Below are 14,799 nucleotides of genomic sequence, written 5' to 3' on the forward strand. Positions count from 1 at the left end.
TAAGCAATGCAAGCAATGGGAGAATTAGCGAGGGTGTTATCAGTAATTTACCGATTTCTGAAGAAGTTCATACATCTTACACAGTTTATAAAGTTTTTGTCATTCCGCCTCTATCCACAGCAAAATTTGATTTTTGCATATTAAAATTTCATAGTGAATCAATTTTTTTTTTTAATTTTCATAATTGTTAAACTGCGTTTATTGTTTTTTCACACGTCATTTTTCAAAACCTATTCAAAATTTTGTCGCAGTTTTTACGTCTCGAGCGTAAGCTAAGGAAGTATTGTAATCGAGTCCATAAGGCGATTGCTTCCTTTCATATTTTCTCGATAGGTTATGAGCCCTAGATTACGAAAAAGTGGGTGTCCCGTTTCCGTCTGTCAGTCTGTCTGTCTGTCGTTTCGCCGACCGTGACGATTTTTGTTAGGTATATTTAGTCTCCGAAACTACTAGAACGATTGTTGTCAAATTTTATATGTGCATTATGATTATGAATATCATGTAGAAGGTAAAACGCTAACCAAAGAGTCCCCCTCCAATAATGTGATGACGTCACCTTAAAATTGTATATAGTAAATGGGTTTTAAATTGTACATAATAACATAGTCACACAGGTATAGTTTAAGAATCCGTGTTGAGTTTTTACCCGAAACGTCCTGATTCGTGGAAAAAAAATCAAAATCATATAACAATATTGTGCAATTCAAATTTGAATCTGCAAAACCGAATTGATCAAATTACATTTTCTCTGGATATGTTGTGTTTTAAATTTACCGGCTTTTGTCTATTAAATGCCTGTTTACATTTATAAAAATTGGTTGGTAGGAAAGCCATAACTGTATCCTGTATGTAAAATCGGTAGGGTAATATATTACCTTACCGAAATGTCAATTGTCAATATTTGTCAAGGAATTAAAAAGCAATAAATGTAAGTAATTTTACCGGTTTTATTTAAACTGTTTAATGCTTGACTGGCTGTATTTTTAGCATTTTCGGGCAATACATCGCCCAAATCCATTATTTTTCTAATTCCGTCCACAAAATTTTTTTGAATAAATTTCACTAGTTAGAATTATTTATGTATGTAATATTCCTAAAACATACATTTGCGTCCCCCCAAAAGTGCATGATTTTTCGTTGTCATGAAATTTTTTGAATTTTTAAATTAATGTAAATCTGGCTATTACCAGTGGCGTAGCATTTTTAAATAAACAAAATGTCAAATTTGACAAATTGTAGTCCCATTTCATTTTCTAAAATTTGTATTCTGCCTCCCATATAGACAGAAGTATACGAGTTTGTGGTACCCAGATCAATACCAATCATTATATCATCCATTCTAGAAGTCTAAAACATTATGGTATTTGTTTCTTTATTATTCACAAACAGAAAAGGAATACTACCAGTATTAAAAATTTGTGTTAATACAGAAAACTTGCAACTGGTTGCATTCTTTGATTACAAAGTTAATATTAATCTATATAACAGCGTGATACCTTAAGTAACTTTTATTTGATAAGCTGATAATGATAAATAATTTAGGTAAAACAGATAAGTGGATTATTTACTAAACTTATCAGCCGATTAGCACAAGTTAGTTGAGTGGCAAATTACCCACTCAATTCCTGATCTCCTATACCAGTTATTCTATGCACATGTTATGAAGTGTCAATTGTCCATTTCACCTTCACAAAATTGGTAGGGAATACAAGCAGTGGGAGAATTTGAGGCGGTATTTTCAGTTATCAAAAATCTACAGATTTCTGAAGAAGTTGATACATGAAGCTTTCACAATTGACATAATGTTTTTGTTATTCCACTTCTATTCACGTTAAAATTTAATGTTTGTATATTAAAATTTGATAGTGGATCGAATTCTTCAACTTTTATAATTTTAGAATTGCATTTTTTCTGTTTTTGTCACATCATCTTTCAAAAACTATTCAAAATTTTGTCTTAGTTTTTAACTGTAATACAATCAACCACTACTGATTTTAACAATGCAAATTTTACTAATTATTATACTAGTGTTTTTGAATTTCTACAAAAAATGTGTTTCTCTGTTACTTGCACAAAAGGTGTGTTTTAATTTTCAACATGCGAGATTTTATTATTATTGAATCAACGGCAAAGTTGTATATTATGATCTAAAATAATTTTTGTAATGAAAAATTATTTGATAATGATCTTTACCTTCTTTTGTTAAACATGAGCAATACTTGAGATACCGTATATTAACTGAGATGCAGCATTTACGTATTGTTCGAGGGACGACTTGCTTACAAACATATTTAACTACTTAATTGAAAAGAAAACTTGTTATTAATTGCCTTCATTATTAAAAAGTAATACGAGTATATTAACGAAGTATTACTTTTTCGCAGACTGGGTGATAAGAGGATAAGAATAATAGATAGAGAAAAGGGAGCATAGATTTCAAAGCAGCGTTTGATAGCGTGAATAGAGAGAAAATGTGGGAGTATTTGAGGAGAAAGGGAGTAGATGAGTACATGGTAACGAAAGTGGAAGAAGTATATGAAGAAACAGTAAGTAAGGTGAGAGTGAATGGAATAGAGAGCGAGAGTTTTTATACAAATACAGGAGTGAGACAAAAATGGTGGTGTTTGGGAAGAAAGTAAGGAAGGAGAAGGAAGAGTGGGCATGGAGAGGAAAGAAGAGTGAACAGGTGAAAGAATTCCAGTACTTAGGGCATACATTAAAGAGCAATAACTCAGTTAGAGCGCATATTCAAGAAATGGTCCAAAAAGCTAATAAAGTGATAGGAATAGTATGGGGAATAGGAGAGAGAAAATTTGGACATGATTATAAGAGAAGAGTGATGATGTTTGATAGTTTGATCAAAAGTGTGTTTATGTACGGAGCTGAGATTTGGGGATGAAGGGAATATGAAGAAATAGAGAGAGTGCAAAAAAATACTTAAAATGGACATAGGGATTGGAAAAGTATACGCCGAGATATACAGTGAGAGAAAAAAAACGGACGAAAAGGAGAGTGGAAGCGGGTAAAAGGGCGGTTGGATTTGAAGAGAAGTTTAGTGAGAAAGGTGATTGTAAAATATTGCAAGAATGTTGAAAAGAAATAAGAAAGGAAGGAGGAAAATATGTTTGGAACGAAAGAGACAAGTATTATGAAGGAAAGGGGAGGAGTATGAAAGAAGAACTGAGTGTAAGAGATAAGGATATAGATAAGCAAGAACGCAGATCGAGAATATCGGAGTCTAGATATAATGCAGAGTATAGAAAAATAGCAAAAAATGGTGTACCAAAGTACAGAGAGAGATGGAGTATAAAAGAGAAAAGAATGATGGCGAGATTTAAGTGTGGAAATGAAGAGAAAGGCAATAATTTTTGAATGGATGAAACTAATAGAAGGTGTAGGATATGTTGGAGGAAGGGAGAAACAGTAGAACATATGCTGGAAGGATGTGAAGGATTGAGAGAATCGGAGGAAAGTAGGGAAGAAGTACTAAACGAGGATGGACTGAATGAAAGAAGTACGGAAGATAAGGAAACTAACGCAAGGGGTGGGCAAGCAGAAAGAATAGAACAATTACTCTTATATAAAACTTGAATATTTATTAGATTAAGTTAATTTGTACCCCTACTGGGAATCTTATTAAGCCTGTAAGGCAAATAATAAATTAATTGGTATTTACAGTTAAAACTAATGCACCGCAAAATAGAAAAATATACGTTGCACCATATAAGTTTGGTTCGGTAAGTTTTTATATGAATACATCTAGTTTATACTTTCCACATTTGATATAACATCCAACAGAAGAAAAAAAAGAATTTAATAAAAAGGTAAAGGGCGTAACAAAATTAACATATATTAAAGACGAAAAAGATGCTGCAGAAAACACAACTTGGACCAACTTTCTTTCAATATTACAATAAGAAATCTAGTACAAAATTAGTACTTTCATTACTGACAGACATCTGCTGTTCAGATTATTAATGGTGTAAAATACAAGATAGAATCCTTGTTATCTGTGGTTTTATTCCTAATATTCAGCAAAATTTACAAATATCTCTTCTGATTGGCGAAATTAGAAGTGCTACGACTCTTTTAATAATAAACTTGAATGAAACATATTTAGTCTAAAATTAATAATAACCAAACAAAGCATATCTATTATCGGTTTTTAGGCATGTATTCAAATTCATAATTTTCGGCAATTGGATAACATTTTGTACTTACTTCTTCAAAAAGACTTTTTACGTATTCAATTTGATCGACTTCCATAACATTTAAGTCATTTATTGTCTGTTCGCAAAATATTTTAATCGATCCATAGCGCAACTTCTTTTTGTCAAAGTTATACAAGAACCGCATTAAATACTGAATCAAGTACTGTTTAATTCGAACAAAATTTGTGAACTTTTCATCTGCCTCCTTATTTTCAACTGCAGCTAGTAAAGAGTTTTGAATTTCAAACTCACTCCTGTCACCTCTAGTGTAATTCACTTTCAATTCCTTAACGTTATTAGACAACATTTCCTCAGCTTTGGCTGTTAGTATCCCGTTCGAATCAATATTGAGAGTAAAAGTTACATGTCGTTGTCCGGGAGGTGCCGGTGATAAGCCATCAATGGATAATTTTCCCAAGTAACGATTTTTCCTTGCATCTGTGCGTTCACCTTCATATATTCCAGCAGAAAACGAGGTATGCTTTTCGTGCCTGTTTACAGAAACCTGAGATCCTTTAGTCGGTATCTTCGTGTTTCTACGGATTACAACAATCATCTCACTTCCGAGACTAGAAAAACCCAACGAAAGAGGAACAACGTCGAACATTTTCAGTTGTTCAATATCCTGTTTTTTATTAATTGATAACATAGCTGCTTGCAAAGCTGCTCCTTCAGCTACACACTCGTCAGGATGTACAGATCTATTTAACTGTTTGCCTTCGAAATATTCCGAAACCATTTCTTGTATTTTGGGTATTCGGGTGGAACCACCACATAAAATTACCTCTTGAATCGATTGCTTGGAAATTTTTGAACTGACTAAACAGTTATGTAGAATGTCAATAGTTTTTTTAAATAACTTGTTGGCTTTCTCTTCAAAGACAGACCTCGTCAGTGTAATAATAATTCTGGGATGATTAGCTACCATTCCGTTTATAGTTATCAATGCTTCATTAGTCGATGACAGTTCTTTCTTCGCTTCTTCGCACTTATTACGTAATCTTCTTTTATCATCTGGATTTATTTTTGCATTGTAATGGTAATCTTTGCGTAGCACCTCTAAAATATAATCTAAAATGCAATTATCCAAATCGTGACCCCCTAGTTGTGTGTCTCCACCCACGCATAGTACTTCCACATTATCAGTTTTTTTCTGAAGAATGGCAACGTCGAAGGTTCCGCCTCCCAGATCGTAAACTAATGAAATATGATTTTCGGTTATATCATTATCGAAGTAGTAAGCTAAAGCCGCTGCTGTTGGTTCATTTAGCAGCTTGAGCACAGTAAACCCGGCATCTTTAGCTGCTACTAAAGTGACTTCTCGTTGTGTGACGTTGAAGTAAGCCGGAACGGTTATGACAACTTTATTTACTATCTGGTTCAATTTTATTTCTGCATATTTTTTTAATTCTTGTAGTATAATTGTACACAATTCTTGTGGTGTTTTCTGGATTGTTGTATTATTCTGATTAAAAGAAATCACTGGGAGATTAGAGGCGCCTGACGTTATTACAAAGGGAAAATAGTCGAGAGTTTTTTGAATGTATGTGTCATCAAACTGTCTGCCCACAAGTCGCTTCATTTCTGCAAATACCACGTGCATTAGTACTTATTAAGGATTATTCTAATTTCAAATTCGCTTACCGTAGATACCGTTTTCGGGTTTCTGAATTGACATTGATTTTGCATGTTCACCAATGACGATACCACCTTGAGGCGGAAAGTAGATGAAAGATGGTGTAACTCTTGCTCCTCTTGTATTTTCTAGAATTTGTATTCTGCCTTTCGTATAAACAGAAATACACGAATTTGTGGTACCCAGATCAATACCAATTACTATATCATCCATTCTAAAATTCTAAAATATTATGTTATTTATTTATTTTCATAAACAAAATACTACAAGTTTTAGAAGTTAGTGTTAATACAACTGGTTACATTTTTTGTTTGCGAAAATAATAGCTATCTATAGCAGTGTCATTTCGTAAGTAACATTTATCTGATAAGCAGATAAATAGTCTAAGTGGATCAGATACTTTGATTACTTATAAAATTTATCAACTGATTAGCGCTAGTACGTAGTAAGTGGCAAATTACTCTCTCAATTTCTGTTCCCCAGTCCTGGGTATTCTGTCTTCTATGAAGTGTTTAAGTTCTAAAAAGATATTTAGTGTAGAATAAAACTACGATCTAACATGCTCGTATACCAATGTCCCACCATACCTATTCAATTCTAATAATTCAGTATTTGTTTGGTATTTGGAGCTAATAAACTTGCGTTGTATCACTTTTATTTCGCGCAAAACTGACTTCAATTTCTTGAGTTTGCATTTGATTGCGTTAAAGGCTATAACTTTTTACTTCCCGAGTGTAAGCTATAGAAGTATTCTGCTAGTTTCGATCCGGCCAGTTTTATGTTTTTTAGATGTTTCATAACCCCAAGTGTTCAAAAAAAATGGTTACACTGTTTCCGTTTGTCTGCCATCTGTGGACTGTTTGCGATTCTATTGTAGATATAACCTCTACAACTGCTAGACTGCTTGTTGTGAAATTTTATATGTACATGTTTACATTTTAGAAATATCTTGCATATAGTAAAACGTTAACCAAAATGTTCTCGTCATCTCACCAACAATTTGATGACGTCATCTCCAAATTTTGCATAGTAAATATCTAAGATCACTATGACCAAGAAACAGTGTTGGGGACAGATACTTTTAAAAGTATCTAGATACAGATACAGATATATGGAAGATAAAAGTATCTAGATACAGATTGATTTCGACTTTTTCGAAATGTATCTAGATACAAGATACAAGAAAACAGATACTTTTTGAAACTTTGGCGAATAAAATAACTGAAAACTTTTTATGTACTTTTTTATGTATTGTTTAATGAATTTTTTAAAATTAACAACATTTCAAAAGTATTATCACCTAAATTATTTCTTCATGGTGTCAGAATTTGGTTTCCAGTACTAAACACCCGTTCCACAGGTGCAGAAGAAGGGATTGTGGTATTAAATTTAAAAAATAAACATTTTTACGCTTCGCTGTTCGCCAAATTTTGTACCGCTTCCTCGGATACGTAATTGCGAATAATATGATTCTTACATTCAATCTTTTGAATATGAAATTATGAACCATGCAGATGATATATATTAATTAATGACACTGATGACAGTAATTTATTGTAGACACTACTGTTTCCGTCGGATATTATTTTGCCATAAATTAGACCATACATACATAATTTCCTAAACCCTTCTAAAACAACGTCCACTTCCATAGCAGTAGAAGTGCCTTTATAATGTTTAGAACATGTGAAATTTATTTTTAAACTCTCATTGATTGATGTGTCGCAAATTGTCCAATATTTATTACGTACGCTTAAGAAGAATATTTTTTTTTGTTTTTATTCCCATACTACACTGTCCAAATTGTGTTTGAGTATATCTAATAATAATTATCTCCACCATTAAAATTATTATTTCAAAAGAATACCGGAAATGATTATTCTGTGCTGAAGGTCTGTTGGCGGCAACCTGTCATAAATTATTATTCTTCAATATCGGCTTACGATGTTTTTATGACCATGTCCGGTATTCGTCTATCCCGGTGCCGCAGGTATATACATTTTATGAAGAATTGCTGGTTCCGTTTAAGGCAAAATAAGTACAATTTCTTAGAAAGGTATTTAAGTCCCTTATAGGATCAAAGGCTGCCTGGCAGGCAGAAATCGCCAGAGTGCAACTTTAAATTTTCAGATTTTTGTTGAAACTCATTTTATTTTAATCTCGTTTCACGATTTCTGAGAATATATCACGAATCACGATAAATTATTCTACGGAGGGTTGTAAAAATATTAATTTTATTGCCCAAGATAATTACATTTAAACATAATCGGCACATTCTAGGGCAAAACGGACCTGCCAAGCCCGCCTCGCGTTAGGTCCAACAATGAAAAAGTGAAGAAATGACACATGTGGCAACAGGAAAAGGTGCTACATTTGTCCGAAAAATAAAGATATAAAACAGGAACAAATATGCAATTTATGCGAGAGAAATGTATGTATTGAAGTTATTGAACATTCGATTAGTCGATTACAAACTAATTTGTGCTAATTGAAAAAAATTAATCATTATGTAACACGCAATTATTATTTTCTAAAAATAATAACATACCTTAAACACATATTTTTACTATTAAAATTACTCTTATTTTTAATAACACAAATACAAACAGCGGGCCTACCGGACCCGGGTTGCTCAGGTACACAGATAAAGTACATTGCCCCGACAAGGGTAAAACGCAGTGAATAGTGAATTGCGGTTTATGGTTTTTAAAATATCTTCTTACGATGGCTTAGATTTATTACCCCTCAGGATTATATTTAAAGATGTATAAGTACTGAAGGCTACCATGTAGGAAATGATGGTATTTAAAATATGAAAATTTCCGTGACAGAACACTATTAGTGGACCTCTTACCTCTATTTTTGTTTATGTGACCAAAATCACCAACATGAAGTATCAAAAATTACTACTAGTAGTATAACTCAACTAATAATTACTGAAAAAAAAAGTGAAATAAAAAAATGTATCTGTATCTGCGCCACTAATTTTGTATCTAGATACAGATATTTAGTGCTTAAATTCGATTGTATCTAGATACAGATACTAGATACCCAAAAATGTATCTAGATACTTTATTTAGATACAAGTATCTAGATACTGCCCAACACTGCCAAGAAAGAACTCTCACTGTTTACCACGTGAACGAAAAATATGAGGTCGATAATGTGACACGATTACAGTCTAAAATCACCGTCAATAGAGAACGGCCATTGTTCAGGCCTCATCGAAAGACTGCGGTATCGTTCATCTCAAGTTATGTTATAAAATTTAAATCGTATTTAGCAGGTATACAAAATTTTGAAATGACATCATCAAACTGTTGTGATCCGGTTCGAAGGACCAAATTGTGGTGTGGCTTTGTGATCTGGTTGAAAGGACCTAAATGTGGTGTGCTTCAAAGGACTGTAAAATAACGGAATACATTGGTGAAAACGATATGGATTACACGTATCCACATTTCAAAAAATATGTGATGTATGGTTAAGAGCATTGCACCCGTACCTCCGTCGCGTTTGGTACTTTGTCGTCTCTGACTGGAGAAACCGTATAAAATTTTACAGCGATCAGTCGAGTAATTGCAAAGTTGTCTATCTAACAAAAGTGATACAGACGACAGACATACGAACACAGAGGAGCTCTTTTTCCCCACTCTAGGAGTCATGGACGCTGGGAAAGTAAAAATCAGTTTCATGTACTAAATAACATTTTACAGTTCCATTTAAAAACTACAAGACCAAGTGCTCGGAAATTTTGCAAATGTTTTAATGTTATTTGAACCATGGCAAATCGGTTATCAAACTTTGTCTACTCATTCATCTTAAAATCCCAAAATTTTGCTGAATAAATCCTGTCTAAAATGTGCATTCTGGTGTATTGTAAAAAATTCTATTTATATAGAGGTTGACTCAACAAATTAGTGAATGAAGCATTTGATTTTATTGATCCCCACGTTCTCGAAAATTTGAAAATGCAGTACTATTGCACTCAATCATTGACACTAGTCAACGTGGAACGATTTTCGTGTTATTTCTGCTTGCCTTTTGCAGCCAAGTAGATTTTGTACTAACAATGAAATCTACAGTATGTCCCCAGATTACGTTCACAAGAGGAAAAAAAAAAACGTATTTTCTATTTTACAAAAAAATGACATAGGAATTATATTATTTGCTTAATTCAAAACACATAAATCTGCAATTAAAATTTTAATATTATCAGGCTGTGTCCTTAAAAAAGAAAAAAACTAAAAGTAACGAAGAACTTAGAAATACGAAAAATTAATCTTAAGAATAGAGACCAGGAATATTGAAGTTCTAATTACAGATTTATACGTTTTGAATTAGGCAAAAAAATACAAAAATACAAATCATGCGGTACTATTAGGCCAATTTTTACACACTGTGCTACTATAGACTGACACACACTTGCATGAAATTGGCCGTTTTTGACATTTTCGTCTAAAACAAAACTAACAAACTTGATTTTTGCAGTGATTGCAGAAAGAGAATTGTCAATATTTCAGTACCTTCAAAAGCTCTGAAGATAAACACTGTAATCATAAGAACGGAAGGCGATATTTGCACTGATAATAATAATTAAAGAACGGATTTATATGCAAAAATATTTCTCAACTTAGGCCCCGTTTTATGAACATTTGCAACTTAACCTCCGGCGATCCGGAAAGAAGAAATAATATACTACAAACAAGAAACACGAGAAATGTCTATAATAATTACATGTATCACCTATAACACAATTTTTGCATAAAGCATACATTTGCTGTAAACTACATCTTTTTTTTGCTGTTACGATTAAGAATCAGATGTTTTTCCAAATTTCCTACTGTAAAATTCTGTCTTCAATTTTCTATGAAGAAAAATTTCTTTCGACTTCAAAAAATGTAGTTGGGGTGTAGCACTAATAATGTCCCGAAAGAAAGAAAACGAAAACGGTTATTTATTCTCGACAATCGTGTGAATTTTCATCGGACTAAATGTGAATGTGAGAAAACAGCATTGTGAGTGAATCCCACTTCATCCGTAAACATTATGCAATTTAAAAAGTTAGAGCGTTCACGACATTGCTGTAACAACCATTCGCAGTAAATTACACAACGTAGAAAATCAGCGGGTTCCAAAGCTTGCACTTTTTGAACGTGGTATGGATGTAAGCCTTGTTCTTTTAATGTATGATGCACTACAAACTGTGAAACTCCAACTTTAGCTGCAAGGGGGCAAGTGCTGATGTTGGGCTCTTCTTCCACACGTTCAAAAATTTGCTTTTCAGCTTACAGTATACTCGGAGATGCTGTACCACTGAGGTAAATGTTCGCGCACACGAAATCGCGCGATTTGGAAACCAACCTGGCGTTTCCATCAGCCACACTATAAAGCATTACCATGTCGACACGCTGTGAATTAGCAAAATTCACCAATGTCAAAGACGTTAACCGAACACACGACGGCAGCCAACTGATACATGTCTGGTCCTTATTGTTTTTTTGCATGTTGCTTATCAGGGCGCCGCTTTTTGACGTGACAACGTCTTATAAATCGATGGAGCCGGCTGCACGCACGAAAAAGCATGACTCATGCGGCGTTACCTCGCTCTGAGGCGTCCCATGTAAGGCTTGAAGTGCAAGCGAGAACGCGGAACGAGCGACAAAGAGGCACAATCGGCTTTCGCGTTCGGCAGCGTTCGCCATCCGTCTCTCTCCTACTTGAGTGAGCGATGCGTCTGCGTGGACAGCTGCTATATTATAGTACATTGACATGTTTTGGTCGAGTATCAAGTGCACTGAAAAGTGAATGTAGTGTCAATTTTTTCAAGACACATTAAACTAAAAAAATTGACATAATTGTATTTATGCGTATAAATAAATCTAACTTGATCAATTTCATTGTGATTTCTAATTACCTCCTTCTCTATATACATACAAATCTATTAAACAAATGAAATTAAAATTTTCTTTTGAAAAATGCTACCATTCCATCAGTATTTTCTTAAGACGTTGTCACGTTCAACTATCGTCAGTAAACCGACTTTACAGACAACCGATTTTTTTATTCTTAATCCTAGTATTTCTGTGCCATTCATTAAATAATAGTTATGGTAGATCAAGAAACACTACCAGTGGCGTGTATAACAATTTATATTTATAAATCTTATTGTGAGCTCTTCCCCATTTTTATTGCACACATTTCAAAATCACCCTGTATAACACCCACGAAGATCGGAAGATTCGTTCACTACAAAATATATAAATTGGTTTTTACAATTTCATTAATGATAGAAATGGTTTCTTTATAAATATCACTAATTTTTTCTCAGTGTACTTTCTTTAAAATAAATATCTTTCATCTTTTTACTTGCTGTTCATTTTTCTTGAAAGTTCCGGCAAGAGTTTGTTTCAAGGAAATTTGCTACAGTTTTGATTCGTGCATATTTTCACACTTTCTTTTATGAAGCTGTCCTGAAACATGTTGTGATATTTGAACTAGCTCTTACATGTTATCTAAAAAGCAAATTAATTTTTACTTCCCGAGCGTAAACGAAGGAAGTATTGTAAACGAGTCCGCAGGTCGACTCTCTGCTTTTACGTTTTCTTGACCTTTCATGACACCTATAGGACGAAGAACTAGGTCTCCCGCTTCCGTCTGTCTGTCTGTCCGTCTGTCCGTCCGTCTGCCGTCACGGATTTTTATTAGACAGGTAATCTCCGAAAGTACTGGGCCGATTGTTGTCAAATTTATAAATTATAAAACAACATTTTGCAGTTTAAATTTGAATCTGCTAAACCGAATGCTATGAAATCTTACAGACGTTTTAACGTTATAAAGAGCGTAATAAATTTTTAGTTAAAATATATTTGCTTATCCCCTCAAAAACATTGATGACGTTAGCTCAAAAGTTTGCTGAATGAATCCTATCTAAAATGTACAAAATATGATGAATTGATGAGTATGTACTTGTGCTTTATCATTCCATTAATATTTTTCGGATTTGCGTATACAGGGTGATTAAAAAAAATATCATTATATTTCCGGAGTGAGGGAAGTTCTGCGAAACAACTTTCGACCAATTTTTTTTATATCAAGACAAAAATAAGAAAAAACATGCAAGATAAATTTTAAAAAAGCCCCTAGCGTTTTCCCACATGCTTTGAAAAAAACATTGTCATTTGAAATAAATTTGAGATAATCTTTCATCCACGAATTCATTCAAATTGGTTTCACTTTGGGCATTTTTCACAAAATTTACTACCACCGGCCTTTTTCAATGTCTAGCTATGAATAAATTACTAATATTTCATCAAATTATTCTCCCCATACTTGCCAATATTAGGTATGAAATACTGTATGCTCAGTCGACATGTATAGTGAACCAAGAGCTATAAGGTTATATGGCCATCATAAAATCATCCCATTGTGTCGAAGTTAAGTTGTTTACAATAGAAAAGGTTTTAGGGTCGTAAATAACGTGTCCACTGCAGCTCGACCGGCTCTTGTGGTTTCGTTCAGGGGCGGCTTTCACTAAATATGAAAATCCACCACTCCACTATTTCTTTACTACCTGCAGCCGCTGAGGGTTCCGAAATACCCACTCGCTTTGAAAGCCGGCCCTGTTAAATATGAACAAGAAATGTTTAGAAGATGATTTATTGCCAACCGGTAAGCTTAGTGCGAACCACACAAAGGGGGTATTTATTTGCGGTCAACTACTTTTATGATGGCCATATAACCTTATAGCTCTTGGTTCACTATACCTAGTTAAACTTTTTTAGCCCAAGACAAACCACTCTTATAAATCAAGCTGGCTAATGTAATCTGCAACGAACAAATTTTCAGGTACATTTATTTAGAAAAATACCATAAAATCTCAATGTTCAGAGATGTTCTTCTAGATTTTCGCCAAACGGAAATCATAAATGAATTTTATTACCCCCTAATAAACCATTTACGACGACCTGTAAGACTTGCTGACTATGAAAATAGCAGACCTACCTTCAGATTTTACGAGTATTTTAGGAAAAGAAATTACGATTTTTTTTCAACTGATAATATAAAACAACACACAAATATGTATTTATTTGTCATATTAAAAATACGGGATATTCAAGTTGCATATAATCCGCTTTCTAGGTGACCATGACCATAAAATGAAATTAAAAATGTAATACAAAATAAAACAACAACTAGTCAGACGGAAATTTCGCAGAAAAAAACTAGAAATAAAATTATTTAGCATTTTTGCTGCGAATTTAGGTGCCAGTCTAATTTAGCCGAAAAAGGTAGTGTTTGAAGCACCGTGGTGTTTGTCATTAAACAAAGACTTAATGAGCTCGCTTACCCACCGCTCTTTTGCTAACTTGCAATGGCGGCCATGTAAACAACAAACATAACAGTTGTATACACTACGAGCACTAGCTCGGAGAGCTAATTCGCCAGCGGTTACCTCCAGGAGTTGCTCCTTTTCACACATGACCTCATCCGCGCTTACGACCCCCTCACCCCAAAATATAAATATTTATCAAAAGCTGGTTGTCGCACGCAATCTTGTACACATCGGTTGCGTATGTCGGCCAATTTCCGTTTCAACTATCGACATTTCTGACGGCGTACCAATCCCCGTGTTGGCGAAAAATTCGGCATATCAATTGTATCCGATCGACTCTCCTGCCAACTTGGAGTCTCTCCTTGAATACGTCTCCGTGCAATTTTTTATCTGATAGCTTTCTCCGCAGAACTGCTGACTGAGAGGTTTCGGGTGACGCCTTTCAAACGCGCAAATAAGGGAAATTTTCGGGATTTACCTCCTCGCTTTATTGGAAGCACGTAAGGTGTCGGTTGTTAGAAGAAGAGACTTCTGGAATATCTTATGCAAGTCGCAGTGGCATCTCACTTTGTTCTTATTTTAAACCCATCCGTGTTGTTCTGACACTTCACGCGAAATCA

At 34.1% G+C, this 14,799-nt stretch overlaps 1 protein-coding gene across 2 annotated transcripts; it reads right to left on the bottom strand.

The window, feature by feature from the left end:
* Positions 1–3,738: 3,738 nt before the first annotated feature.
* Positions 3,739–6,149, bottom strand: LOC135128963 (heat shock 70 kDa protein-like). 2 transcript variants are annotated; one of them, XM_064056045.1, is made up of 3 exons: positions 6,115–6,149; positions 5,856–6,061; positions 3,739–5,795 (listed from the first exon to the last, which is right to left on the bottom strand). In XM_064056045.1, the coding sequence occupies exons 2-3, from the start codon at positions 6,058–6,060 to the stop codon at positions 4,156–4,158; spliced, it is 1,845 nt and encodes a 614-aa protein (XP_063912115.1). In that variant the 5' UTR covers position 6,061; positions 6,115–6,149; the 3' UTR covers positions 3,739–4,155. The 2 variants fall into 2 exon arrangements, with proteins under 2 accessions (XP_063912115.1, XP_063912114.1); XM_064056044.1 differs by having other exon boundaries at positions 5,856–6,137.
* Positions 6,150–14,799: the final 8,650 nt, after the last annotated feature.

This window comes from Zophobas morio, unplaced genomic scaffold (assembly GCF_036711695.1).
Source record: "Zophobas morio isolate AGI-343-1 ecotype UQ-CSIRO unplaced genomic scaffold, CSIRO_AGI_Zmor_V1 ptg000014l, whole genome shotgun sequence".
NCBI lineage: Eukaryota > Metazoa > Arthropoda > Insecta > Coleoptera > Tenebrionidae > Zophobas > Zophobas morio.